A 27,754-nucleotide genomic window follows, 5' to 3' on the forward strand; every position below is an offset into this window, starting at 1 on the left:
CATCAGTTATTTTGCTCCCCAAATAGCAAAACTCCTTTACTACTTTAAGTGTCTCATTTCCTAATCTAATTCCCTCAGCATCACCCGACTTAATTCGACTACATTCCATTATCCTCGTTTTGCTTTTGTTGATGTTCATCTTATATCCTCCTTTCAAGACACTGTCCATTCCGTTCAACTGCTCTTCCAAGTCCTTTGCTGTCTCTGACAGAATTACAATGTCATCGGCGAACCTCAAAGTTTTTATTTCTTCTCCATGGATTTTAATACCTAATCCAAATAGTTCTTTTGTTTCCTTTACTGCTTGCTCAATATACAGATTGAATAACATCAGGGAGAGGCTACAACCCTGTCTTACTCCCTTCCCAACCACTGCTTCCCTTTCATGTCCCTCGACTCTTATAACTGCCATCTGGTTTCTGTACAAATTGTAAATAGCCTTTCGCTCCCTGTATTTTACCCCTGCCACCTTTAGAATTTGAAAGAGAGTATTCCAGTCAACATTGTCAAAAGCTTTCTCTAAGTCTACTAATGCTAGAAACGTAGGTTTGTCTTTCCTTAATCTTTCTTCTAAGGTAAGTCGTAAGGTCAGTATAGCCTCACGTGTTCCAGTGTTTCTACGGAATCCAAACTGATCTTCCCCGAGGTTAGCTTCTACTAGTTTTTCCATTCGTCTGTAAAGAATTCGTGTTAGTATTTTGCAGCTGTGACTTATTAAACTGATAGTTCAGTAATTTTCACATCTGTCAACACCTGATTTCTTTGGGATTGGAATTATTATATTATTCTTGAAGTCTGAGGCTATTTCGCCTGTCTCATACATCTTGCTCACCAGATGGTAGAGTTTTGTCAGGAGTGGCTCTCCCAAGGCCGTCAGTAGTTCCAATGGAATGTTGTCTACTCCGGGGGCCTTGTTTCGACTCAGGTCTTTCAGTGCTCTGTCAAACTCTTCACGCAGTATCGTATCTCCCATTTCATCTTCGTCTACATCCTCTTCCACTTCCATAATATTGTCCTCAAGCACATCGCCCTTGTATAGACCCTCTATATACTCCTTCCACCTTTCTGCTTTCCCTTCTTTGCTTAGAACTGGGTTTCCATCTGAGCTCTTGATATTCATACAAGTCGTTCTCTTATCTCCAAAGGTCTCTTTAATTTTCCTGTTGGCAGTATCTATCTTACCCCTAGTGAGACAAGCCTCTACATCCTTACATTTGTCCTCTAGCCATCCCTGCTTAGCCATTTTGCACTTCCTGTCGATCTCATTTTTGAGACGTTTGTATTCCTTTTTGCCTGCTTCATTTACTGCATTTTTATATTTTCTCCTTTCATCAATTAAATTCGATATTTCTTCTGTTACCCAAGGACTTCTACTAGCCCTCGTCTTTTTACCTACTTGATCCTCTGCTGCCTTCACTACTTCATCCCTCAAAGCTCCCCATTCTTCTTCTACTGTATTTCTTTCCCCCATTCCTGTCAATTGTTCCCTTATGCTCTCCCTGAAACTCTGTACAACCTCTGGTTCTTTCAGTTTATCCAGGTCCCATCTCCTTAAATTCCCACCTTTTTGCAGTTTCTTCAGTTTTCATCTACAGGTCATAACCAATAGATTGTGGTCAGAGTCCACATCTGCCCCTGGAAATGTCTTACAATTTAAAACCTGGTTCCTAAATCTCTGTCTTACCATTATATAATCTATCTGATACCTTTTAGTATCTCCAGGGTTCTTCCATGTATACAACCTTCTTTCATGATTCTTAAACCAAGTGTTAGCTATGATTAAGTTGTGCTCTGTGCAAAATTCTACCAGGCGGCTTCCTCTTTCATTTCTCAGCCCCAATCCATATTCACCGACTATGTTTCCTTCTCTCCCTTTTCCTACACTCGAATTCCAGTCTCCCATGACTATTAAATTTTCGTCTCCCTTCACTATCTGAATGATGTCTTTTATTTCATCGTACATTTCTTCAATTTCTTCGTCATCTGCAGAGCTAGTTGGCATATAAACTTGTACTACTGTAGTAGGTGTGGGCTTCGTATCTATCTTGGCCACAATAATGCGTTTACTATGCTGTTTGTAGTAGCTTACCCGCATTCCTATTTTCCTATTCATTATTAAACCTACTCCTGCATTACCCCTATTTGATTTTGTGTTTATAACCCTACAGTCACGTGACCAGAAGTCTTGTTCCTCCTGCCACCGAACGTCACTAATTCCCACTATATCTAACTTCAACCTATCCATTTCCCTTTTTAAATTTTCTAACCTACCTGCCCGATTAAGGGATCTGACATTCCACGCTCCGATCCGTAGAACGCCAGTTTTCTTTCTCCTGATAACGACATCCTCTTGAGTAGTCCCCGCCCGGAGATCCGAATGGGGGACTATTTTACCTCCGGAATATTTTACCCAAGAGGACGCCATCATCATTAATCATACAGTAAAGCTGCATGCCCTCGGGAAAAATTACGGCTGTAGTTTCCCCTTGCTTTCAGCCGTTCGCAGTACCAGCACAGCAAGGCCGTTTTGGTTATTGTTACAAGGCCAGATCAGTCAATCATCCAGACTGTTGCCCTTGCAACTACTGAAAAGGCTGCTGCCCCTCTTCAGGAACTACACGTTTGTCTGGCCTCTCAACAGATACCCCTCCGTTGTGGTTGTACCTACGGTACGGCTATGTGTATTGCTGAGGCACGCAAGCCTCCCCACCAACGGCAAGGTCCATGGTTCATGGGGGGCCATATCAAATATTAAATGCCAGAGAGAGTGCAAGTTTCATTAAAGTTTTGTTATCTTAATTCCCCTATGCAGCAAACTATTTATATCAGGAAACAAATGTCAATCTTTATTCTGCCAACAATGTATGAATCGTTCAAAAGTTATACAAATCGTGCCACAGATTTCCCTCCAATTCACATCTCCCCTTATATTGTCACTATTACCAGGGCTCTCTGACATTGGAATAGCAAGGGAAAATTTAATTTAAGATCTATATGATCACATGTAGTACAGCACTTCCCCATTACGTCCAACGCTGGGATGCTATTCCAATGTCGGAGAGCCCTAGTAATAGTCACAATATAAGGGGAGATGTGATTTGGAGTTTGTGTTGGGAAGGGTATTTGACTTGGGTAGTTCGTGCAGCTACGCTGACCATAATGCTGTGGTGGTGTAATGGTCAGTATATCTGCATAGTAAGCAAGAAGACCCAGGTTCAAGTCCCGGCCGCAGCACAAAATTTAATTCACTTCTTCAGCTTCCAATGTTGTTGTGAAATAAGTGTTACACAATTAGGCCTTGTGATAAGACAATAACAGTGTCTGCTCCATATGTATCTTTGCATTCTTCAAGAACATGTGAATTATGTGGTTATGTGGATGTTCGCCTGCAACATATTAATGTGGCTTATCAAAAGTTAAAGAATAGTGCACTGTCCCCATATAACTGTGTATTATTGTGGGTTTGTTAATAGTGAAAGTAAAGTACTGTAAAACACAAATGTGCACTTGTCAACTACATCATTTACAGTAGACACCCCCTAGTTTTTCAGCCAGTATGTCGACACTGAGGATGATCATTGAAGAAATAAAGCAGGCAAGAACAGTCACATACAAGACATCATAAGTAGATTCACCAAAAGTCACAGTCAACATTTCAAATGCGGTGCTGTACTTTATTCCAATTTTCAAGTAAAATTTCACACAAATTCTTTGATCCACCTTCCTCAAATTTAAAAATTCACTGAGCACTCGAAAATCGGTATAGCCTTTTCAACTATCAACAATAAACTAAATATTCAAAACAGCTGAAAATGTGAACATACACCCATGTCCTGTTTTCTTGTACTGTTTTCATAAACTCAATATTATGTTGTGTGTTGTCACGCACGCACACAAACGAGCGAACTGCATCTGCACCACCAAACTTTCAGAGGTCACTCAGGGAAGCCTTCAAAGCATTTTGGTGTAAGGGTCCCATGGTCTCAGCTGGCTCATTACAGAGTAATTGTGTTTTGTTCGATTTCTTGCTGCAATTAGCTTGGTATCTGTACTGCATAGAAAATAGTGCACAACACTGCAAATGCCAACAGTACGCAGTGTGTGTCTTGTTTGGAAACAAATTTGTTCCATTCATTTATGATACTTGCTGCTGACAACAAGAATGCCCACTTTACTCTTTGCCCTTGAGCCTGCATTCAATACTGCGATGTTCTGTCTCTAATTTGCTTTCTGGCAGTATTAGTTGTACGTTAACAGTGATACAAACAATATGGATAAGTTTACTTATGAAGAGTCGGCCAATATGCATTTAGTACATGGTTTCATGGCATTCAGTAGAAGGACAGCACAAGGATGCCTCTGCCGAGTTCTTTCCAAAGTGACAACAACCACATCACAGTCCTTTTTGCACCTGTAATAGACTTCTACAAGAAACCAGATGTGTTATACATTTTGGCGACTGCATATTGCGGTATTACAGTCTCTCTCACTGTTGTGATGGTATTTGCACAGAAATAAAGATAACAGGGGTAAACTAACTGACTTATTGACTGACTGTTTCACTCTCTCTCTCTCTCTCTCTCTCTCTCTCTCTCTCTCTCTCTCTCTCTCTGAGTGTGTGTGTGTGTGTGTGGGGGGGGGGGGGGGGGATGTACCTCAGTCACTATATTGGTATATAATAATCAAATCACTATGCACAACAGCTGTGTATGTAGCGGCAATGTAGCAAGTCCTCGGTTATACTTGTGAACTTGTTTACTCACTCTCCTTTCTAACCTGGTATAGTACACTTGAATCTGGCACACACAAGTGACAAGTTTTCAGTCAAATGGGCAGTGGCAGAGACTTGCAAATTTAGTTTTTAAGTGTACATAGATGGCAAGCTCAGAGATGACATCATTGGGCCATCTGGTGAATTTACAGCAAATATACAGAGTTCATTTCTGATCTCTAATGCAATCTCCTTCAATCTTTTGCATAGATACAAGTTGCAGCATAGTATCTGGATGTAAAGTGTGCCTCAGAGCATTCTGCAATAACACTATGGTCAGTATGAACATTGCCATCTAAGTTGACACCAGGAAAACTGGTTTCTTGCTGGTGATTGTAAATCCAATGCAGCTTGGCCTATAACTGTGAAAAGACGGTTTTCTATGGTAACAACATATCTTTCCCAGCATTATTTCTTCTGATGCAAATCGTAGCTGCATTGACAGTTCTTAGTTGCTATGAAAAGGATGGTGATGAATTTTTGAATCATACTGTCACGAGACTTGGATATCACACCAGAAACAAAGCACCAGTCAATGGAATGCATCATTCACAATCCTCAACAAAATCACAAAAAGCAAAACAAATTCTAGGGACAAGAAAGATTATGGCTACAGTGTTTTGGTATTATAAGGGGGTCCTGCTCATCGACTACATGCCTAGAGGTGAGACCACAAATAAAGCGGCCTACTGTCAAGTGCTTGAACAACTTCACTGGACCATTAACAACGAGCAGAGCAGAATGCTAACCAATGGAGTCATCCTTCATCACAATAATGCACGTCTGCATGCAGTGGGACAAAGGACTTGCTTCAGCAGTTTCAGTGGTAAATGTTTCACCATCCGGCATACAATCTAGATCAGGAATCCCCAAACTATTTTGGACAAGTGACCCCTTACCTCAGACCCCCATGGCCAAATTACCTACTTTTAAGATCAACCCCCTTATTCATAATGGTCCGCTAACTTAAAACAGCTGCTACTTCCTACAAAAATATTAATTATTCTTAGTACACGTAACACAACATAAACAATACAGTACCTACCTATCTTGAAAGTTTTAAATAAGAACTTGTGTTAATTTAATAGGGGTCGATTTCCTTTATGTCGATCCCTAGGAATCCCTGGTCTAGATTTAGCCCCAAGTGATTATCACTTATTACCCAAACAAAATGATTTTTTGAGTGGACATCACTAAAGGAGTGTTGATAAGCCAACTATCAGTGCTTAACAAACTGGTGGCACCTGAGTATGCAAAAGGCATAAAAAAGCTGGTGAAATGGTAGAAGTGTCTAACTTTCAATGGTGACTATGTAGAGTAGCAGCTTGTATATCAAACTGTATGTAAAATAAAGTTTGTTTAATTATATCAAATAAAAATTTCTATAGGAAAAAAAACTTTACTTTCCAAATGACCCTCATAGTTAAAACTTACTTTAGTCTAGTTAGTAAAATATAAAGTGATGTTATAAAACTGCCTTCAGAGGTGAACATAAATCAACAGCTGCAACAAACAGTCAAATTATTACATACGAAATGTAGTTTCTTCTTCTTCTGCTTCTTCTTCTTCTTCTTCTTCAGGTCTTTGGGGAATTAGCAGAACTCTTGAATGTGTAATTTCTCTAGCATTTTTGTAAGAGCTACTCAGTTTGAATGAGAAACCATTCTTTCATTACTATATTCACAACATAAGCTGGCAATATTGAGGTGCTGCAGGAAGCAGATGCAAGAAATCCCAGTGTGCCACAAATACTACTATTGTGGTCCAGAAAGCATATAAACCAAAAATGTACCTGTGTTCCTAGGCTATCAGACTTTACACACAAAGGCAATGATACTTAAAAGATTTTATATAGTTTAAACTGAACTCTTTATTCCTATAAATTACAGGATATTACTATACATTGCCACTGAGAATGATATTGTTTGCTGAGATTGGCACTGAGTAAAAACACGATAAAGCCTTCCAGTTCTAAGCCTCCTAGTGAGGATCTTGGAGAACACTTTACATGTAGTATTTAGCAGCGAGATTCCTGGGTAATTCTGGAAGTTTAATTCATCTCCTTTTTTATGTATGGTGCACATAATAGCCGTTTTCCACTCCATTGGCACGCTATCTTCCTGCCAGATGCTCAGTATTAATTTACGTATTGCTTTCCACAGTGGTTCCCCACCATATTTGAGAAGTCCTCCTGGATCTGATCTTCTCCAAGTGCCTTGTTGTTTTTTTAAGGTCTTAATTGCTTGTATCACTACCTCCAATGTGGGTTCTGGTGTTAAGATCTCTGGCCCATAATAAGTTATTTCTGCCAGTTCTTCCTGTTCTAAGCCTTCTACTTCTGGGTTCAGTAACTCTTCGAAGTATTCTGCCCATCTGTTAAGTATTTTATTACTCGACTCTATCAAATCCCCTTCTTTACTACTACATATATTTGTTCTGACTTGAAACATGGCCTTACCTTCTTTAATATTTTGGTACATTTCACTTACTTGCTTCTCTTCTCCCAGCTGTACATTTTCTTCCAAATTTTTTGTTTTCTTGTGCTCTTTTCTTCTGTCTGCAAACCCTCTTAGCTATATGCCGCTTCTCATTATATTTATTTAGATTTGCTCTAGTTCTTCTCTGAAATAATTTCATTCATGCTATGTTATGATAATTTCATTCATGCTATGTTATGCTCCTTAATTCTTCTCACACATTCTTCAAACAATCTGCCTTCCTTTGAGCCCGTGTGTGTCCCAAAACCTCCCCAGCTGCCTCGAGGATTGCAGTCTTACATCATTTCCACATTATTTCTATATGTTCATTTGATGTGTCTGAACCGTTCTTAATGACCCCTTCTATTTTCATCTGATATGCTCTCTGTATTTCTTCTAACGTCAGTTTCTTAATGTCAAACCTCTTCTGTTTGTGGCCTTTTTGTTTACTAAATAGTGAGATCCTTTGCCTGTACTTAATTTAATTCTCCCTAGATGATGATCTGAATTTCAGTCAGCTCCACATTGGCGGCTAACATCCACTATGTCCGAGCCATGCCTCCAATCAATCAATATATGATCTATCCGATTTCTAGTTTGTCCATATGGCGAAGTCCATGTTTCTTTGTGTATTTTTTGTGTGTCAAACAAGTGCTGCTGATACTCATGTTTTTACTTAGAGCAAAATCTACAACCATAATTCCACTGTCATTTGATATTTCATGGAGGCTTAATATTTCATGGAGGCTGCCTCTTCCTATAGTTGGCTGATAAGACTCTTCTTTTCCTATTTTTGCATTCAAGTGTCCTATTAAGATCTTAACATCATGTTTGGGAGCCTGATCATCCAACTGCCTTACCTTGCTATAAAACTCATCCTTCTGTTGTTCATCTGTCTCCTCTGTGGATGCATGTACAGTCTTAGACATAAAAACTGCCCGCGGGCTGGCCGCCACAGAGACCAAGTTCGAGTCACTCACTTAAAGTGGCCAATAAATCCAGCCGCCCCTGACAATGCTAATTCCGTCAAGCTGCACAATCTGGCAACACTGTAAGATGCAGAAGTGTCAGGAGGAAGTGTTGTCTACTTCCGAGATGTTGTCGTGTTGTGTAAGCTCATGGTCTAGTGGTAATCGTCATGCATTTTAAGCTTATAGTTGCGTGTTCGCGTCCAACTGTATATTTTTTTCCCAAACATTTCAGCCCTGATTGAATACCGAAGGCAATTCGCTTCACATTCTACCCACCAGTAATAACAAATACTTCCAGAAACAATTCCACAGGACAGCTCATGGCTGCGTCATGATTAGAACAGCTTACGCTCGAGCGTTTCCTCGTGCTGCAGTGGCTACCAGTCACTGGCCAGACACCACCCGCCGCCTGAAGTCGGGCATGAATGATTTTCCACATTAAGAATCTCTCAACTACTGATGTAAGCGATGGATTATCATTTAACCATCATGCGACATTTACATTCAACGGGCAAGGTTCAGAAGTCTGGTGTAGGAGTACTGTATGCTCTAATCTGAAACAACAAAAATCAATTGAGTAACTATTATTGTAGTTTTGCCAGAACGTCATCAGGTCACTCATTGAACATTCCTATGCAGTACTGTTACTGGAGACGAGTTATGATGCCTTTATTGTTAACTTCCTAAGAAGAAATGAAAGGCTGTTGATCTGAGAAACAAAACTATCCAGGAGATTGATAGGGACATCACCTCTTAGGCACTGGTATTGATAGGGAAGTCATCTCTCAGGCACTTGTCCCTCTGATCGTATACTCTTAAACTTATACATTTCCCACTCTTGATCGGTCAGCCGTCAAGGCAATTCATTCCTACAAGAAAATGCTCTTCAAACTACACCGGTTTAATGACATCGTTAGAACCAATAGGTTTCTACAGGTGTAGAATTTGTAAACTATTTTAGCATTGTCAGATTGTTTCACATATTGTGAAAGAATATACTGTTGCTGATTGATTTCTCTTTGATGATTACTCTTTTGTTCAATAAACTAAATGGAAACACAATTAAAATATTCACTATATTAATACAAATTAAATTCAATTTACTACAGAAACATCATGATGGCAGTCTATCTTATTATAACATTGGAAGTTGATTGTGCCTATTTTAACATGAATTAGTAGGATATTACCAACTTTTTACTTCAAAAAGGTCTGTATTTACTTCATGTCCTATATCATATTCAAGTATTATGAAAATGTGGCAGTTCATAGATAAAATTATGAACTCACAACAACAAAAAATATGTCAGTACAAAACAAAAGTGGTATTATGAATTCTGCAATACCATAAGGTTTTCACTGTAAGGGGTACTGAGAGTAGCATTTTATCCCTGCGTTATCTTACGATTCCTTTATTGAGTTTCTATCTGTCTGCTTGTAGCTCTATTACAAAAGAATTAAAAATACGGCTTTCAGCAAGTCTCAAAAGGCGAACAAAAGCCCCTTGTACCTGGTAGGCAAGTACGTTACCTCGGAGCTAGTGAAGAGGTGTGGCCTATGTGTCTTTCTTATTGGTCCAGTAGCCGCTATTGCTGATAAATTGCAGCTTACGAGAGGAGAGTAGCTATATTTCCCTTGTGGAACAATTTTCGTGGACTCAATACTATTAACTGATATCATTATATCACATCTCGACGGAAAATCACTCGCATTATTCAACTGAAATGACATGATAATATCAAGTGAATTTAGCAGGATAGTTCCATGCCATCAAGGAAGTAACTCGTCAGTCACGAGGTGCCAAACATATTCTGCATTGTTGCCAAGTTTCAGTTATACTACCAGGAAGGATACCAACTGATTTGTTCTGTGAGTGACCTCTGAAGTGACTATAGCTTTGTCTCAAACCTGTGGGTGACAGGGGCTGGAATATCCTCATTATATGTCAATGAGTCTTATTCGCATTTCTGTAACTAGGTTTAGGGGCTAGAGTGTAATTACTTGTAATATATCGAATTGGAGGGGGGGGGGGGGGGGAGGGGTGTATGTGGCAAAGATGGACATTTGCGTCTGACGCGGAGCATGTGTAGATAGATCCTGCAAGGAGGTTGGCCGTTGTGTCCCGATAGTGTAATGGTCAGCGCATCTGCCTAGTAAGCAGCAGGTTCAGGTTTGAACCTCAGTACGGCATAAATTTTCATCTGCCTCCATTCCTGTATTTCAACGTCTTGTGACAGTATGGACGTCTGTCCTTTGATATTTAAGATGCAATTGTTTTCTGAGGAAATACAGGTGACTTTCGAACATATGTCTTGCCATCTAGGTAACGGGACTAACGGCATCCATTCCTTAGTCATTGCTTTGTGATGGTGCTAACCTATGTCATATACATGCAGATAAGATTGTAGCACATATTTAGTCAAGTAACGAATGGTCAGTATACAAGTATTTACGAACAGTAGAAGCAAGATTGCAGCGAGCTGATCACTTAACCAAGTGCAACAAAGAGTACCTGTGTAGTGAGTCATTTCAGCTGCATAGCTGATGGCAATATTTGTCAAGCAATTCACCCCAGAATTAATGTAATACCTGCATGATGATCTCTGTAGTCATACTGTATCATTAGCAGCTTGTGAATGGAGTACTGTGTTCATTAAATCACATTACTCAAGCTGATGCCAAATAAAGATAAGTGATGATGCCACCACACTGTCTGTACTTAGTCACCGCTAGATAATGTGCACCACAAACTGTAAGCAGGTTGACAGAATAACACCGCCACGTCCACTGACAACCTGTACTATCACCACCACATAGTTGTTACTCGCAGCGATTACAAGTTGCTGATGTTTGTCAAGAATAACAGAAAGCGAATCATGAATGTGAAGTTCCACTTGCATTACGCCTAGGACAGAGAGAATCCTAAATAACAGTAAGAGGTTACCCAGCGAAGGGAAGAGTCCACGTATTGTCTCGAGTTCTTGCAGTTTGATATTAATGTAGTTGCTGATGGTTTCACACTAATGGGTTCTTTTGGCTATCGGAATACTCATATGGGAATTATCAAAGTGTAATTGCTAGAACACTCAACTACCTTAAAACCACCTCATTTTGGACTGAATATGACTCGGAAAGCAATCTTAATTTGACGTTTCCGTCCATCTCCTGACGACTTACTGAATAAAGTCTGAAGTACTGCATAGGAATGTTCAATGTGTGACCTGATGAATGTTCAAGCAAAACTGCAATAATAGTCTCTCCATTGATTTTTGTTGTTTCGAATTAGAGCATGCAGTACTCCTACAACAGACTTCTGAACCTTATCTGTTGAATGCAAATGTCACATGATGGTTAAATGGTAATTCATTACTTATATCAGTAGTCCAGACTTCCTTAATGTGGAAAATCATTCATGCCAGAATGATCTTTGTTGAAACAAGAATATCTTTTTCTGGCATATTTTTCGCAAAAGCACTTGCTCCACACGCAGTTCAAATCTTTCAAACTGCCTCCTCTGTATTCTCCCCTTTATTATAACAAAAATGAATATTGTGTTGCAGATGTTATACCTTTTTTCACCTGTGATCCAATTTTACAACACTTAACCAAAGCTCATAATTTTCAAGTAGGTAAAATCCAATGCTTAACTGCAAGATGATAACTAGAACTTCAAATTCGAAAATTACACTTGATACACACACGGACAGCGTCACACCGAGTTCACCTGGGCAACACCCAATCTCAGGTGGTGGGTGGCGTATGGCTGGTGGCCAGTAGCTGCTGCAGCGCGAGGAAACGCTCGAGCGTAAGCTGTTCTGATCACAACGCAGCCAAGAGCTGTCCTGGGGAATTGTTTCTGAAAGTATTTGGTAATACTGGTGGGTAGAATGTGAAGCAAATTATCTTCAATGTTCAATCAGATCCATAACTTTAGACGAAGGCCCAAATATCTGTGTGTGTGTGTGTGTGTGTGTTCATTTGGACGTGAACACGCGACTATAAGCTTAGAATGCACAACGATTACCACTAAACCACGGGCTCACACAACATGACAACATCTCGGAAGTAGACAACCCTTCCTCCTGACACTTCCACATCTTACAGTGTCGCCAGATCGTGCAGATTGCCGGACATAGCATTGTCAGGGGCGGTCTGTTTTATTGGCTACCTTAAGTGAACGACTCTGACTTAGTCTCTGTGGCGGCCGACTGGCTGTAGTTTTTATGTCTAAGACTGTACATTTATCACTTATGTTGAAAAATGTTTCCCCTAATCTTTACATGGACATCTGTTCATTGATTACTTCGAAGTGCATTAAAGCATGTTTCAGTCCTTTAGCAACCACAAAACCTGTACCAAAGGTATTTGCCCTCCAGCCACTATAGAAGATAGTGAAATATCCGGAGTTCATTATGTCACTTCCCTTGCACCTAATTTCGTGGAGAGCCAATAATTTTATGCAATAGTTGCTTACTCGCTTTAGCAGCTGGCATAGGGCTCCAGCTTGGTATAGGTTCTGCACATTCCATGTTCCTACGTACACATCACTTATCCTTTTTTTGTTTTCTGGGTCGTCATCAAATTATCTGTCCGGCTTATTCCCTCGTTAGCATTCACAACAAATGCTTTTTAAGGGGAATATTGTTAATCTTCTGCTCAACCATCTGAAGGATTGCCCCTTACAGCTCGCAAGTAGCTGGCTCCATTTTCAGGGGAATATCCTTAGCCTTTGTAGATCCCTCTACTGACTGCAAGGCAGCAATTGATGGTTGCGGGCTCCTCTGCCTTTCTTCCAAACCACTGGCCCTCAAACCGACTGGCTTTGGTCTGCCCCACCTACCTCATTTCCCTGGTACCCTCCATATCTGGAGAACGTTCCCCTATCTGCCACTCAGGGGGGCGCCCAATGAGGGACCAGCAACCCCATACGGGCACTTGGTTTTAACAAAATAAGTTATTATTTTCCAAGATCATGTTTAGTAAAACACCAGACATGCACTACATCATGCATAAAAATTGTGCGCTAACAACGAAACACTGCAAATTGCAATAAGAATTTTACTGTACATACAAAATTAATTTTTTGTTATTTCCCCCATCATAATGTGTATCAAACAACATAATTTTTTTATGTTATTTAAATATAAATAACCAAGATGCAAAGAGTAATACAAAAACAGAGTGGCAGCATCTCACAAAACAAAGCTAATCTCCTGCAGCAGTTTAACATCACAGTTGGTTTTAAAATGGAAAGTGTATTGGAATGCAAAGTGGATAATGATCTGAAAAATAATTCTATTAAGTATGACACATCGGGCTCTACAAGATAAAGCGCACATCGTGTGACACTACATATACAAAACACGTGAGGAGGAATTTTGAAATAAGATACAAAAATCATAAAGATGCCTTAAGAACTGAGCAACTTTGACAGATCAGTATTATGAAAATGATAATACTGCTACTCACCCTATAGAGGAGATACTGAGTCGCAGACAGGCACAATGAAATGACTGCTAGATGTTTAAGTTTTGGCCAAATAGCCTTCCTCCAAAGTAGGAAACAGACACATAAGCAATCACATAAATGCAATCCACAAACACATGAGCACTGTCTCTGGTCGCTGTGGGCGAGCTGCAGGCAGCAACTGCAACTGCAACTGCAACTGATGGGAACAGCAACCTGCCATGGGTGGTGGGCTAAGGAGCAAGCATGGTGTGAGGAGGGAGAGGGGTAGCAGGGTAGGGGTGGGAGAAGGTGTAGTGCTGCTTGAGGGAATGTGCAGGGGTATGGTGGGGACAGGGTAGGACTGCTATGTGCCGTCAAGTGATTTGGGGGAGGGGGAGAAGGGGAGTGGGAAAGGAAAGAAGAAGAGAAGGAGAAAGAGACTAATGGGTGCACTGACAGGATAGAAGGCTGTGTAGTGCTGGAGTGGGAAAAAGCAAGGGGATAGGTAAGTGGAGGACAGGGAATTACGAAGGTTGAGGCCAGAGGGTTACAGGAAAGTAGGATATATTTCAGGGAGAGAAACCACCTGCACAATTCAGAACAGCTAGTGTTAATAGGAAGGATCTAAATGGTGCAGGCTACGAATCAGTCACTGAAGCGAATCACACTGTGCTGAGCAGTGTTCAGCAATCGGTGGTCCTGCTATCTCTTGACCAGCTATCCCCTTCCCTGCTCCCACTCCCGCACTAAACAGCCTTGTATTCTGAGAATGTAGCCACTTGTCTTTTTCCCCTTCTCTAATTATTTCCGTTTCTGCTCTCAAACCTCTTGACTGTACATAGCTGCCCTACCCTGTCTCCATATCCTTGCATGCTCTCATAAGCAGCAACCTATTACCCCATTCCTACCCTGCTATTTCTATCCCTCCCTGGCCCATGCTGCCTCCTTACCCTAACCACCCACGCCAGATAGCTGCTTCCATCAGGCCCAGTTTCTGTCCACAGTCCGGCCCCCCCCTCTCTCTCTCTCTCTCTCTCTCTCTCTCTCTCTCTCTCTGTGTGTGTGTGTGTGTGTGTGTGTGTGTGTGTCCAAATTTGGAAGAAGGGCTTTTGGCAAAAAGCTTAAATGTCTAACACTCTTTTCATTGTGTCTGTTTGTAACTCAGTGCCTCTTCTATACAGTGAGTAGCAATCAATCTTTTCCATAATATTACTGTTATTCCATCCTTGACTCCATTGTTCAATAGATCAGTGGTAGTCAAGTATGTTCGTGATGCTTTCGTGATGCTGGACACATACTAACAGTAACTGAACTGCACCAAAATCCTTTAAGTGTAACAAACGCTTTGAAATGGGAATAAATTTGGCTTACTTAAAGAACTGGAAATGTCTCTGCATAATATAAGAGCCAGAATATTTTAAATCATCAAGTCATGAGTGGTTCAAGTATTTTCTTTAAACGCTTTACAAGGGCGCTACAATAAAGTCTCTTACAGTTTGGGATGATATGATACACGTTAAGTGCAGTCCAAGAACAGATAAAGATTACTGTTATATTACACTGTATTTCAGTTGCCACCTGTATGTAGAATCGATACACCATACTCAAAAAATTGTTGAAAAATGAACATAATATTAGAGATATGTTTTTACAACAATAACAGCAAATAGCAAGTGCATAGCTGACTTTCATCCCAGGTGCATGAGGATGCAATAGAACATACAATAAGTGGTCATTACGCCAGATGACAGATGACAGGAGAAGATGGCAGAATGAAGGAAACAAGTGTGTGATTTCAACAGTGCTATCAGAGTAAGAAGAGAGAGTGTAAAGTAAGACAGCTGCAGTTATTATTCTTTTTTACATAGTTAAAAGTATCAAACTTTTTAAAATCTTCCTGTATATTTTACCTGTAGAGGAGAGTTTGCTCGTGAAATATGGAGAGTGATGTGCTCTTTCCTTAATTTCATACAGTTAATCCGAATTCTAATATTTTACTAATATCTCACAACCATGGCCACAGTTACAGCTAACATTGACAAGTCTAAACTATGATACTGTTTCTCTGACAACAATATTTAAAGTCTACATGTAGAAATTCATAAAAGTCTACACATAGAAATTCATTAACAACTTATATATTACAGCCAATAGCTTTCAAAACTAGCTCATTTTTAACTGGCAGACTTACCATGAACTTCACACTGTATGTATATGGTATAGATAACTTCTGATTTTTCTTCCATTCACTTGGAATTTCCATGGGCTCTTTAGTGGAGCAGTCAATTTTGTTATTTGGATGCTTTATACTCCGGGGAGTTACTTTTGCCGCTGTAAGAAGAGATACATTCTGATCAGTAATATCAGTTCCTGTACAAATTTTTCTAATCTTTATCCCTCTTTCTTTGCTGCTTTTGACGAATAGAGGTTGCTAAACATTGATTACAATGATCAAATTCCACTCAGTTTATACTGATTAGTCTCACCCCATGTTTAAACACAGTGTTTCTAAAATAAATATAAAAAATGAGAGAGCTGGTAGTGTGGGTCATAACAAGCAACTTTCACACAGCAACTCATATCTGCATTCCTTAGCATCCAGCACTATGCATCATGTAATAGTGTCAAACACTGCCAGCAAGGCAAGCCTACCATACGAGTCGATATGTTAGTACGTCTGCAGTGCAATGTTTTCATTACTTTGTGCCGTCAACATAAAAGAGGTGGGGTGGACATTTTATGACATTTAATTGCAAACAGTTACAAAAACTGCTCAAATTACACCCTCCTGCTTAAATGCTTGTCATGCAATGACATCTGAGCAATTGTCATACCCTTTCAATCTCCCCTGGCAAAGTGGGGCTGTATCTGAGGCTGCTACAATTCGTGCTATAAGCTACTCACCTGTCCTAACAGGTGTTTTGTACACAACAGGTTTCAGATGTCTCCATACAAAAAAAAAAAATCGAGAGACGTCAAGTGGTGGGAGCGTGCAGGCCATGCCACTGGCCCATCACTCCCTATCCAGTTCTCAGCAGAGGTCTCATCCAAATGATTTTGCACAGCATGAGCTAAGTGTGCAATGCACCATTATGTTGGTACCAGACGCGCTGTCACAGGTATTAGGGACATGTTCCAATAACTCTGCACTGTTTCCCTCAAGAAGGTTAAGTATCCGTTTGTGTTCAGTCGTTGGGGGAGTAAGTATGGACCAATCAGATTATTATCTACCAAATCAACCCAAACGCAGACTACAAAGTGCTCTTGGTGACAACAAACAAAGAAGGCATGTGGATTTTCATAGGCTTACGAATGCTAATTGTGATTGTTCAACACACCTCCCCCACAAAGGATGCCTCATTCGTAAAAAGTACAAAGTGTGGGGATTCAGGTTGGATGGCACACTTCTCCATAAACCATTTACAGAAGTCAGTAACGCAGAAAATCTTCTCAGTTAGGGAACTGAACTTTCTGAAGGTGGTAAGGGCACAAATCATCTTCATTCCAAACACACAAGAACATGGAATGACTTACATCCACATCTCGGGCAACACTCTGTAAGATTGTTGAGGGTGTGTTTTGTAGTAGTGCTAATTCCTCCTATTCAAACTCTGGTGTAATCATTGTGCATTGACAACCACATTCATCCACCCTTCACACCTGTATCACAAAACGAATGCATTGGGTTTCGATGTAGGTCTTAAATGCACACGTGCCATTACAACACCTTTTCGGTGGACAACTCACCTCAACAGCACCTGTCTCTCTTTGGGACCTGTGGATGGCAGTGAACATTCATGGATCTGGCACTTGACGACTCAGAAACCATTGAATGTAAAATACATTTCCCTCCACCATCCCATAAGCACAGCAGACATGTGCCCTTTCCTCCCATGAAAAGCTCTCTATTTCCTGTCTGCTCCGCACAGTAGCAAACACAAGAGTGTTCCCGTTTCTTGATACACTGACGCAGGGCAAACCAGACACTGCATATGTACAAGTGCTGCCCTCTATGCGGCATCGTATCAAACAGGCATTTGCAGCACCAAACACAATGCTTTCGCATCCCAGCAATTACCAGAAGAAACTCTGCGGCGTTGTCCTGCCTGCAATACTTACTACCATTTCGACACTGATGGTGGGTTGTATGCCTATCTTCCCAGCAGTGTGTGACGCTGTTAAATGAAACCTTTAAGCAAACACTAAGGGATGCAGACATAGGTTGCTATGTGAAAGTTGCTTGTTATGACCCACTCTACCTGCCCTCTCATTTTTTACATCCGTTTTAGAAACATCTTGTATGAATCAAACATAAGCACTTCTTACCACCACTCAGTATTCTGTCCCACAACCACTGAAAATGGGGCATACAGTTGGATTTTGCAAAGCTTTGGATAGGAACTGATAATTAGTGATGGAATAGTGTTATACATTTACTTGCATGTAAATTACAATTAAAACATTATTCCAAATAAAATATTTGCTTCTGGTGCACTACCATAATAATGTGTGTGTGTGTGTGTGTGTGTGGACGCGCGAGCGTGGACGCGCGAGCGTGCTCGCGCCAGATTACTGTTAAAACACCACTGTTTGACGGTTAGTGATCTATTAGTTATTGGTTTAATTTTACTTTCAATGGAGAAGAAATTACATTGAACTAATGAAGTGACAAAAGAAAGAATAACATGAACCATCAACACTAAACCCATTAAAGGTTCAGTACTAACTAATTTAGAAAAAGGGTGGGAGAAGAAATAAACTACCCTTGCACTGAACTGATGTGATTTGAGGAAACTGTGAGATATAGGAAAGGAGGGCCAGACTTTGAATCTGTTATTCCTGAATGCAAGTCTCTGTTCTCTGCATGTTGCATTTTTATTTGACATTTTATACTCATTAATGAGTCAATGAAGTACGTCATATTTTAAGTCAGTGAAAAACATCACACTGTTTTGCTACTGAATCTGCAAATATGTTTCAAAAGTACTAAAGAAAGCCAATTTACTTCAACAGTTTCAAAATGAAGCTCACAGAGCATTAACATTCAAAAAGAATTATCCGCAAATGGCTATAATCATCAATTACTGCACCATTGTTTGGTTGTTCCATACTGACAAACACAGGAAAATACTGCAGCTGTTGTTAAGTATCTACTGTAACTTGTACTCAGAATTACACACGCAACAAAGTATTAAAGGTGATGCACAAAATTTCTTGAGGACATAAAATACCCACTAGAGCAATTTTCAATGATTCAGTAAAACACGCAATAAAAGTACTGCCCAATCACTTAGTGGTTCATTTCCCATTTGAAACCTAGCAGCAATGAATAATGCCAGCCTGACAGGCAAAGCTGAAAAATATTTGTGACAAGTACGACATGATTATTTAAGACTGAGAACTACTTACAGATAATTCTGCCAGCTTTATCCTGGTAACCAATGTCCCAATCCATTCCTTCAGGACTGTGGTAAGTGATTTGCAAATCAACATGGTTGAAAATATAGTGTGCTTTTCTGTTAGTCTGCATATTCTGAAGGTAAAAGTAAGCTTTGTTTAGATGACCAAACAGAAAAATATGAAAAAAGGCAAATGAAATCTAAGAACAGTGAATGTACAAAAATGCTAATACTTTATGAAGTAGAGCTATTCTATGTACTATATTAGAGAAACATAAATATTACAATCATGCTGAAATTCTTTTTATATCCACACTTGTGAAAGAATCAACACAAATTGCAAATAGAAATAAACCTTCGATTTGAGAACTACTCTACACCTTTGTAGGTCACCTACAGCGTTGTCCAAAAGTCCTTTTACTCCCAAGATCTTTCATATGGATGTTACATTTCATGTGCCAATGTGATTTCATTATGAGTATTTCGCATGATTTCTTTTTCAAAACATTTTCCACATTGTAACACATGCTAAGTGGACCTTCCACCATAGATCTGTAATACTGGTGACTAAATTAGTATTTAGTTGATAACCTGGTAAACCAAACTGGGGAACATCCCTCTTAGGTTTCCCCCGTCAGCTCACTGAAAACTTCTGCACAACACGCAGCAGAATTCCTTCACTTTGTCTACTACGTATAGTCATCCTCACGTTTGGCATTACATTATCACTAACCTCATTTCCTTCGCCTTTCTTTTATTTACTCTCAAGCTACATTCTGTTCATTCCCGTCGATACACCCTATAATTCTTCCTCTTTTTCACTAAAGACAGCAACATTATCAATGAATGTAATCGCTCATATTCTTTAAAACGGAATTTCAATCCCACTTGTAAACCTTTCTTTAATTTCCCACATTACTACTTTGATGTACATGTTGAACAGAAGGGGAAGGATTACATCTTCCTTAATAGAAGCATTTACCGCATGGTCTTCTAGTTTTATTATTCCCTCTTGGTTCTTGTACATATTGTGTGTTACTCATTTTCCCCATACATACACCTATTTTTCTGAGAATGACAGTATCTCAATTTGTCTACACCTTGCCTCCATCATCAAGCGCAACACCAGTACCACCCCTCTTGTGCCTTAGTAAACAAAGGCAAAAAATTAAGTTCGAAGCCGAGTTTCATAAAGTCCACCTCTGACTTCAATGCACTTTGAAATTCTCTTGACAACACCACGTGTAGTAATTCTGGGGTCATATTGGCATTCTTTGATGAGGGCAGCCTATTCATAATCAAGTGAACAACTGTGTTCACTTTTCTTTTGTAGACTTTGCCTTACAGCCATCTCCACTGGCAAAAATCCGAAGGGCTATGGTTTTGGAGCCATGGTGCCCAAGAAAAATGGCCACTTCTACCAATCCTTCTTCAGGGGATCATTAGACTTAGATGATACAACGTAATGAATAAAATGTACAGTGGTCCCACTGTGCAGGAAGAAGACACACGTCCTTGAAGCCAAAGGAATCTCTTCCAATAATTATGTGTATTCAAGGCATTTTGCAGCCTTTATATTGTTGATAAATGACATTTTATTTGTTTATAAATACAAGGCTTCTTGTTGTTTTATATAGTTTATTTTTTTAAATTTTTTTAGAACATCTGCAAAAATTTTTATAAAGGTAAAAGATAAAAACCTCTAAAAATGTAAAATATATGTAAATACTAAACAGTCTAACACCAAATACACAAAATTACACACACATTCCAGCTCCTGTAGCATGTATTATGTTTATTACTTTATGTATCTTCTACAGGGCCACTGACAATGAGATACCAGTCCGGTAAATTAAAAACAAACACACACACACACACACACACACACACACACACACACACAAATGTTTACCTTCCAATAATGCTGGAAGCTCATTTTCAAGAAAGTCTAAGTAATGGTGCCCTGAAAGATTCTTAAAAATGTGGACTTTTCTCAGACCACTGATATGACTTATGAGTGTTACCAATATTGTCACGAGTGAACATGGCTTCACCAATAAACAGTGTTAATGGGGATTACTCAGTGATTTGCAATCAGCCAATAACATAGTTCCAATAATCTACCTTCATCTCCTTCTGAAAGATGTTGAATCAGCTGTAAATGTTGAGAGATGTGCATATGAAATGTCCCTTATATTCTTGTATACGAAATACCGACATTTGTAGAAATTCTGCATGTGCTTGTTAGAAGACCGCGAATTCTAGCAACTGAATAATGCCTTCTACTTCAGTGACACACTGTACATTTACATCTTCTAATGAGAGAGGGCTGCTGTGCATTGCACAGTTTCACATAGTTATGCGAAAATACAAATAGACACTCTTGACTTTGTTAACCCTGTGGTTATGGAATCTACCATCATATTCTCTACAAGCAGCAGCAGTGTTTCCAATACAAAACCTGTGCACAAATATCATGTTAGCATTTGCATAAAAGATACACCAGATTTGGCCAATAAATCACAGTTGAAAATTTTGAGTTATATAAACTCGGGCACAACCTCACTATTTGAACTACAAACAAAAATGACAATAGATAAATAAAACCCATAGCAATTGGAGAACAAACACACTATATTAGAACTTACATCTATAAGCAGTGGTGTCGCTGTTACCAATAAAAACTGGACACATGTTATGGAAAGTTTATTCTAATTGGACTATATTACCACCTCCTAAAATACTAAGCATTCCTACTGCAATACCTCAAAGTTCACTGTCATGTTGAAGCAATGTTCCAAAAGGTTTCATACTCAAGAGCCATCCTAGTGAGGAGAATGAGTAGGAAATTTAAAACTTTACTCCACGACAATGTTGTTATTCGACTGACAACCCAATAAAACTGCATCAGCTGGAACATTCATTTACTACATTAGCAGCCCCTTAAAATAATTCACTTCATGCTTGTACACAAAAAATGTGAGCACAATGGTATCTCTGAGTGGGTGAAGGAGTATAGTTGTTTCTGAACAACACACTAATCAGTAAGGGGGAGAGAACAAATTTATGGGGGGGCAAAAAAAAAAAAAAAAAATAAAAAATAAAAAATAAAAAAATAAAAAATTTAAAAAAAACACCATGATGTTGATAATCATGAAGTCCTCTAAGACATGCCACCACACTTGCAACATTATCATTTTTGGAGGCTTCAGGTCTTTAATATACATCATTACACATTTACTTCCAACATTATCCTCTATGTATTGTGTGTATAAATATGTATGTGGTGCTACAGAAGAATGCTGAAGATTAGATGGTTAGATCACATAACTAATGAGGAGGTATTGATTTGAATTGGAGAGAAGAGAAATTTGTGGCACAACTTGACTAGAAGAATGGATCGGTTCGTAGGGCATATTCTGAGGCATCAAGGGATTACCAATTTAGTATTGGAGGGCAGCGTGGAGGGTACAAATCGTAGAGGGAGACCAAGAGATGAATACACTAAACAGATTCAGAAGGATGTAGGTTGCAGTAGGTTCAGGGAGATGAAGAAGCTTGCACAGGATAGAGTAGCATGGAGAGCTGCATCAAACCAGTCTCTGAACTGAAGACCACAAAAACAACAACAGTATCAAACTATGGAAATTCCAGTTTGGAATACCAACAACGTGGGAAAAAGAGATTGCAACTTACTGTAAAGATGACACATTAAGTTGCAGACAGGCAACATTAAAGCATGCTTACACACAAGCTTGCAGTCAAAGCCTTCATAAGAAAAAGAAACGCGCACCATTCATACACACAAGCAAGCACGCCACACACACGACTGCCAACTCCGGCAGATCTGACCAGAACGCAGCTGTCATGTGAAGTGGAAACAGCAATCGGGAGGGAACAGGGAAGGAGAAGAGGAAGGGATATAAGTGTAAGGGTGAGGGAAGACAGGAGTCCTGTTTGGCAGAGTGTGCAGGGACTAGACTGCCAATAGGCACAGCGTCAGGAGGTAGTTGGGCAGGAAGGTGGGGAAAACAGAGCAAAAAAGAAGAGGAACAGGGAAAGATGAGTGGGTGCATTCACAGTGGGTAGCAAACAAAGAGGGTGGGTGGCGAGAATGATGATGAGTTGGTAAGATGCGGGGACGGAAACAGTTGGATGGAGGATGCGGGGACACAATAATTGTAGGTCGAGACCTGGATGATTACAGGAGCAGAGAATGCGTTGTAAGGATAACTCCCATCTGCACAGTTCAGAAAAGCTGGTGGTGGAGGGGGAAGATCCAGATGGCTCATGTAGTCAGCTCCTGATGCTGCAGCTGTTGGCAGTCTAGTCCCTGCATAGTATACCAGACAGTGACCCTCTCTCCTCCTACCCACACAATGGCATCCCATCCCCTTCGCTGCTTCCTCCAGATTGTTGCTTCCATTCCAACTGAGAGTTGCATTCTGGTCCATGCTGCCAGAGTTGGCGGTCTTGTGTATAAGAGGTGCGGTTTCCTCAGCGTATGAACGGTGCGTGTTCCTCTTTCTTTTTCTGATGAAGGCTATGGCATAAAACTTATGTGTAAGTGTCTTTTAATAGTGCCTGTCTGCAACTAAAGGTGTCATCTTTATGGTAAATTGCAATCTATCTTTTCCGACATTGGCTAAGTTAAATATTTTAGAGTTAGAGTTGTTACTTGGCTAGAATTCTGATTAATAAGGTGTAACTGACAAATCAAATCTTGTGACTGCCATGCTGACTATGCTATCAAACAGTACGCAGGTGTGACACACAAATCTACCACTTTGCTTTGAAAACTCCATATTTGGCTAACTAGTGTTTCCACACTGATTACCATATCTGGACTTCAGAGCCTTCAGTATCTGTCCAACATTATCTTGCTTCTCAACTGAACTCCCCATATTGCTTTATCATTTCGCTGCTCTGAAAGACTGTTGCACACCAAGCCTGAATAGGTCATAAGCTAAGAGAAGACAGCAAATAAAAGTTCCATCACAGTTGAAATTTAGTCCATAACAATTAATCTAGTCAATACACAACTAGGTGAAGCGTAAGGTGGTGTTGAAGAAATGATACTATCTAACTCAGTTTTGTAGTTTTCCATATCACGTCAGTTGGCATCATTGGCTCTCAGAGCACCAGCCATTACTGGCAAAATGAAAAATCTTATATTTTTTTACAAAGAAAATGAAGCTAAAAGAGCGCCAAGTAACTTAAAAATAAGAAAAATGCGTGTAAATTTCATGTAACTGCAACCAACTGAAAGACCATGCAGTTGCAGTAAACAGAATAAATGCAAAAGCACACACAACTGTAGCACAGTATTATTGCTTATTATGTATCTCTCTGTATTTGGAAGAAGTTCTTCAGTCATAGCTACAGTTCACGGAAATGAACGTGGTTTCACAAAATGATTTTTTTATCAAAGAACAAATTGTTGCTAAACATAATGCAGAGTACAAATGTAGAGGTTCTTTCCTGCAAACAACTGACAGCAGTACGACACTTATCTATGTTACACTACAATTATCTACACTACATAACAATGGCCTAACAAAATTACAAAAATTTTAGCTACTTTACTTCAACTCATAAGATGATATTAATTGCAATATAAATCAGAAAGGCGCACTACAGTGATTTATGCCAAAGATTTTAGAATATCAACTTAACTGTTGCTTCTAGTGGGGACATAAAAAGGAAATCTAGTCCTTTCCTGAAGACTGAAAGAAAACACAAAAAAAATTGAGAATGCTTGGATAGGCATACATTGGATACAAGACGAAGTTGAAAATTACTCTTAAGGGTATACGGAATGAGTTTTTCGATGAAAAAATCGATTTTTGGGTAAATGCATTTTCGAAAAATTTAGACTCTCCCGTTTAATACCATGTATAAAATATTTGGATGACGTGAGTAGAACTATTTTAAATAATTTTTTTAAATAATTTCGACACACGATGTTCCACACCTTGTATATGAGACGCGAAATATACCTGATACAGACAGCCTTGCCAGAGATATAATTGAGCACAAGAGAATTAGCTTTTCTGTTGGCTACACTGCTAGACAGTTGACAATAGATTCTGCACCATTTGCATTGTTTCCTTTGTGAGTACATCCACGTCATTGTTGTGAAAGTTGTATGTGGAGAAGTTATTGAGTTTTCTTTCCTTCAACATGCCAAGACCTAGTCTGAAGGTATTTAGAAAGCGTGTACATTGGCACAAGAAAGTAAAGTGTACTAAAAATTCGTCTGACTCATCTTCATCAGTATCTGATGTCCCAGTAGCGATTAACCTCAACACTGGTAGTGATACATGAGTGATGCTGCTGCCACTACACCGGAAAGCGCTTCAAGAAGAAAACTAGCTGAGGTGTTTCATTGAAAACAAACTTACATGTTGGACTTGTTTGTGAACTAGAGTTGATGTGCAGTTATTGCAAACACAGTGTTACTTTCTTCAATTCCTCACATGTTACTGCAGATACAGGTAAACTATACGATATAAACATTAGACTGGTTTATGGATTACGGTGTATAGGAAAGGGCAGGGCTGCAGGTGCCATGTTGTGTGGTGTGATGAACCTCCCTCCTCCACCTTCAAAATTTAACAAACACATAATTGCAATAGGCTCTGCTGTAGAAGATGTGGCACAGAAAACATGAAAGATGCTGTTGAGGAAGCAGTTGTTGAAAATAATAATAGCAGAGACTTGTCCATAGCTTTTGATGGAAGCTGGCAGAAGAGAGGCCACACATCTCTGAATGGTGTAGTAACAGCTACAAGTGTGGACACTGGTAAGATAGTTGATGTGGCAATACTTTCCAAGCATTGCAGATGCAAGGAGAAAATTTAAACTAAACATGAAGAGGAGTGCATGGCAAATTACTATGGGTCTAGTGGTGGTATGGAAGTTGCTGGTGTAAGAAGTATTTATCAACGCTCAGTAAAATGGTACAACGTTAGATACATAAATTATCTTGGAGATGGTGACTCAAAGGCTTTCAAAGAAATTGAGGAACTGAGACCCTATGGTAATGATGTGAAAATTTCCAAACTGGAGTGTGTTGGCCATGTTCAGAAAAGGATGGGATCAAGACTTCGACAGCTCAATGCTAGCATGAAAGGCAAGAAATTGAGCGATGGAAAAACTTTAGATGGGAAAAATAGACTAACAGATGCTACAATAGATCATATATTGAGAAGTGCTATGGTATAGCAATAAGACAGAATACAGCAGATGCAGAATTAATTAGAAGAGCAGTCTGGGCTCTGTTTTTTCATATAGCTTCAAACAATGAGAATCCCCAACATGGGCTATGTCCAAAAGGAGACGATAGTTGGTGCAAGTACAACAGAGGCAAGGTAACTAAGAAACAATACAATCACCCTCACCACCTGCCACCTGCCATAATGGATGAAATAAAACCAATATTCCGAGACCTCGCAGATATTAGTCTACTAAAGAAATGTCTTCATGGCCGGACTCAAAATCCAAATGAGTGTGTGAACCATGTGATATGGAATAGACTACCTAAAACTGTGTTTGTGGGTATAAACACACTTCACTTTGGCATTTATGGTGCTGTTTCATCATTCAATCAGGGCAATATAACAAAGTGCAAAGTTCTGCAGAAGTTGGGGCTCTGTGTAGGACTACGAACTGCTGCAGCTATGCTTTGTTTGGACAAGGAATGGCTCAGGTCTTCAGATAATGCCATAAAAGTATATTCAAAGATGGCTAGACAGCATAGCAGAGCCATCAAGAGGAAGCTGTTGGACGATTCTGATGATACAAGCTATGGAGCAGGCTTGTACTGAAGTAAAAACTTTGAAGCTAATTTCCCGTAACTTTAGTTTTTTTGTGTATAAGGTACATTTTCTCAAGGCCTATTTATAGTAGAAAGATGAAATTTTCTGTAGTTGTTCCTTAAGACCTTCTAATATATCTGAATTAAAAGATATGTGGAATTATTTTGTATTAATGGATGTAAATTTTAAAATACTTGTTAAAATGTATAACTTTTTTTAACATTTACAAAAAATAAAATATCTGAAAAACTATACATTATTTTTTCAAAATTAATAATTCAGCATAAAAGCAGAACATATCTCTGCGTTCCGTGAAAAAAATCAAGAGTATCGTCCAAATAACAAATGATAAAATGTTCCTAACTTTTAGCTCAATTTAACATTGTAAGCATAGGGCGTTTCCGTATACCCTTAATACTTCACGAGTGCATTGAAAACTAGATCCAGCATGCTCTTGAGAGTTTTGTCAGAAATTCATTCAAGAAAGTATTTTCATGAGTTTTTTCTGGTACAGGCAGACAGTACTCAACACTTTCTGGAAAATGTGTTATGGGATCAGTACCTCTTAGTTGTCACTGTGGTTATCCTACTCAGCAAACATTTTGTGTTACTTTCATTATTTTACTATCTGTCAAACGTACTACATTTTAACAATATATGACTAGATGAACATTCAGACTGTAACTCAAGTGTGCCCACTTGTTGGATTATGTTTGTTTTGTTTTAGGGAGCAAAAACAAGGAGGGTCATACGTGCCCACATCAGAGCTGTACAACATGAAGACAAAGAGAGGAATTAAGAACGAATACATGGTAATCTCCACTGACAGAAGAGAAGACAGATAAAAACAGGGATGTGGAGAAAGGTC

The 27,754-nt window shown here is 39.4% G+C and overlaps 1 protein-coding gene across 1 annotated transcript in view; it reads right to left on the reverse strand.

The window, feature by feature from the left end:
- LOC126483698 (transmembrane 9 superfamily member 2) overlaps nt 1–27,754 on the reverse strand; it is a 135,631-nt gene that overhangs the window by 38,070 nt on the left and 69,807 nt on the right. Inside the window, exons 6-7 of the mRNA XM_050106785.1 lie at nt 19,077–19,200; nt 15,859–15,998 (exon numbers count right to left, since the gene is read on the reverse strand). Of these exons, the coding sequence (XP_049962742.1) occupies nt 15,859–15,998; nt 19,077–19,200 (264 nt within the window). The remainder of the gene's footprint in view (nt 1–15,858; nt 15,999–19,076; nt 19,201–27,754) is intronic.

Source organism: Schistocerca serialis, chromosome 6 (assembly GCF_023864345.2).
Source record: "Schistocerca serialis cubense isolate TAMUIC-IGC-003099 chromosome 6, iqSchSeri2.2, whole genome shotgun sequence".
In the NCBI taxonomy this organism is placed as follows: Eukaryota; Metazoa; Arthropoda; class Insecta; order Orthoptera; family Acrididae; genus Schistocerca; species Schistocerca serialis.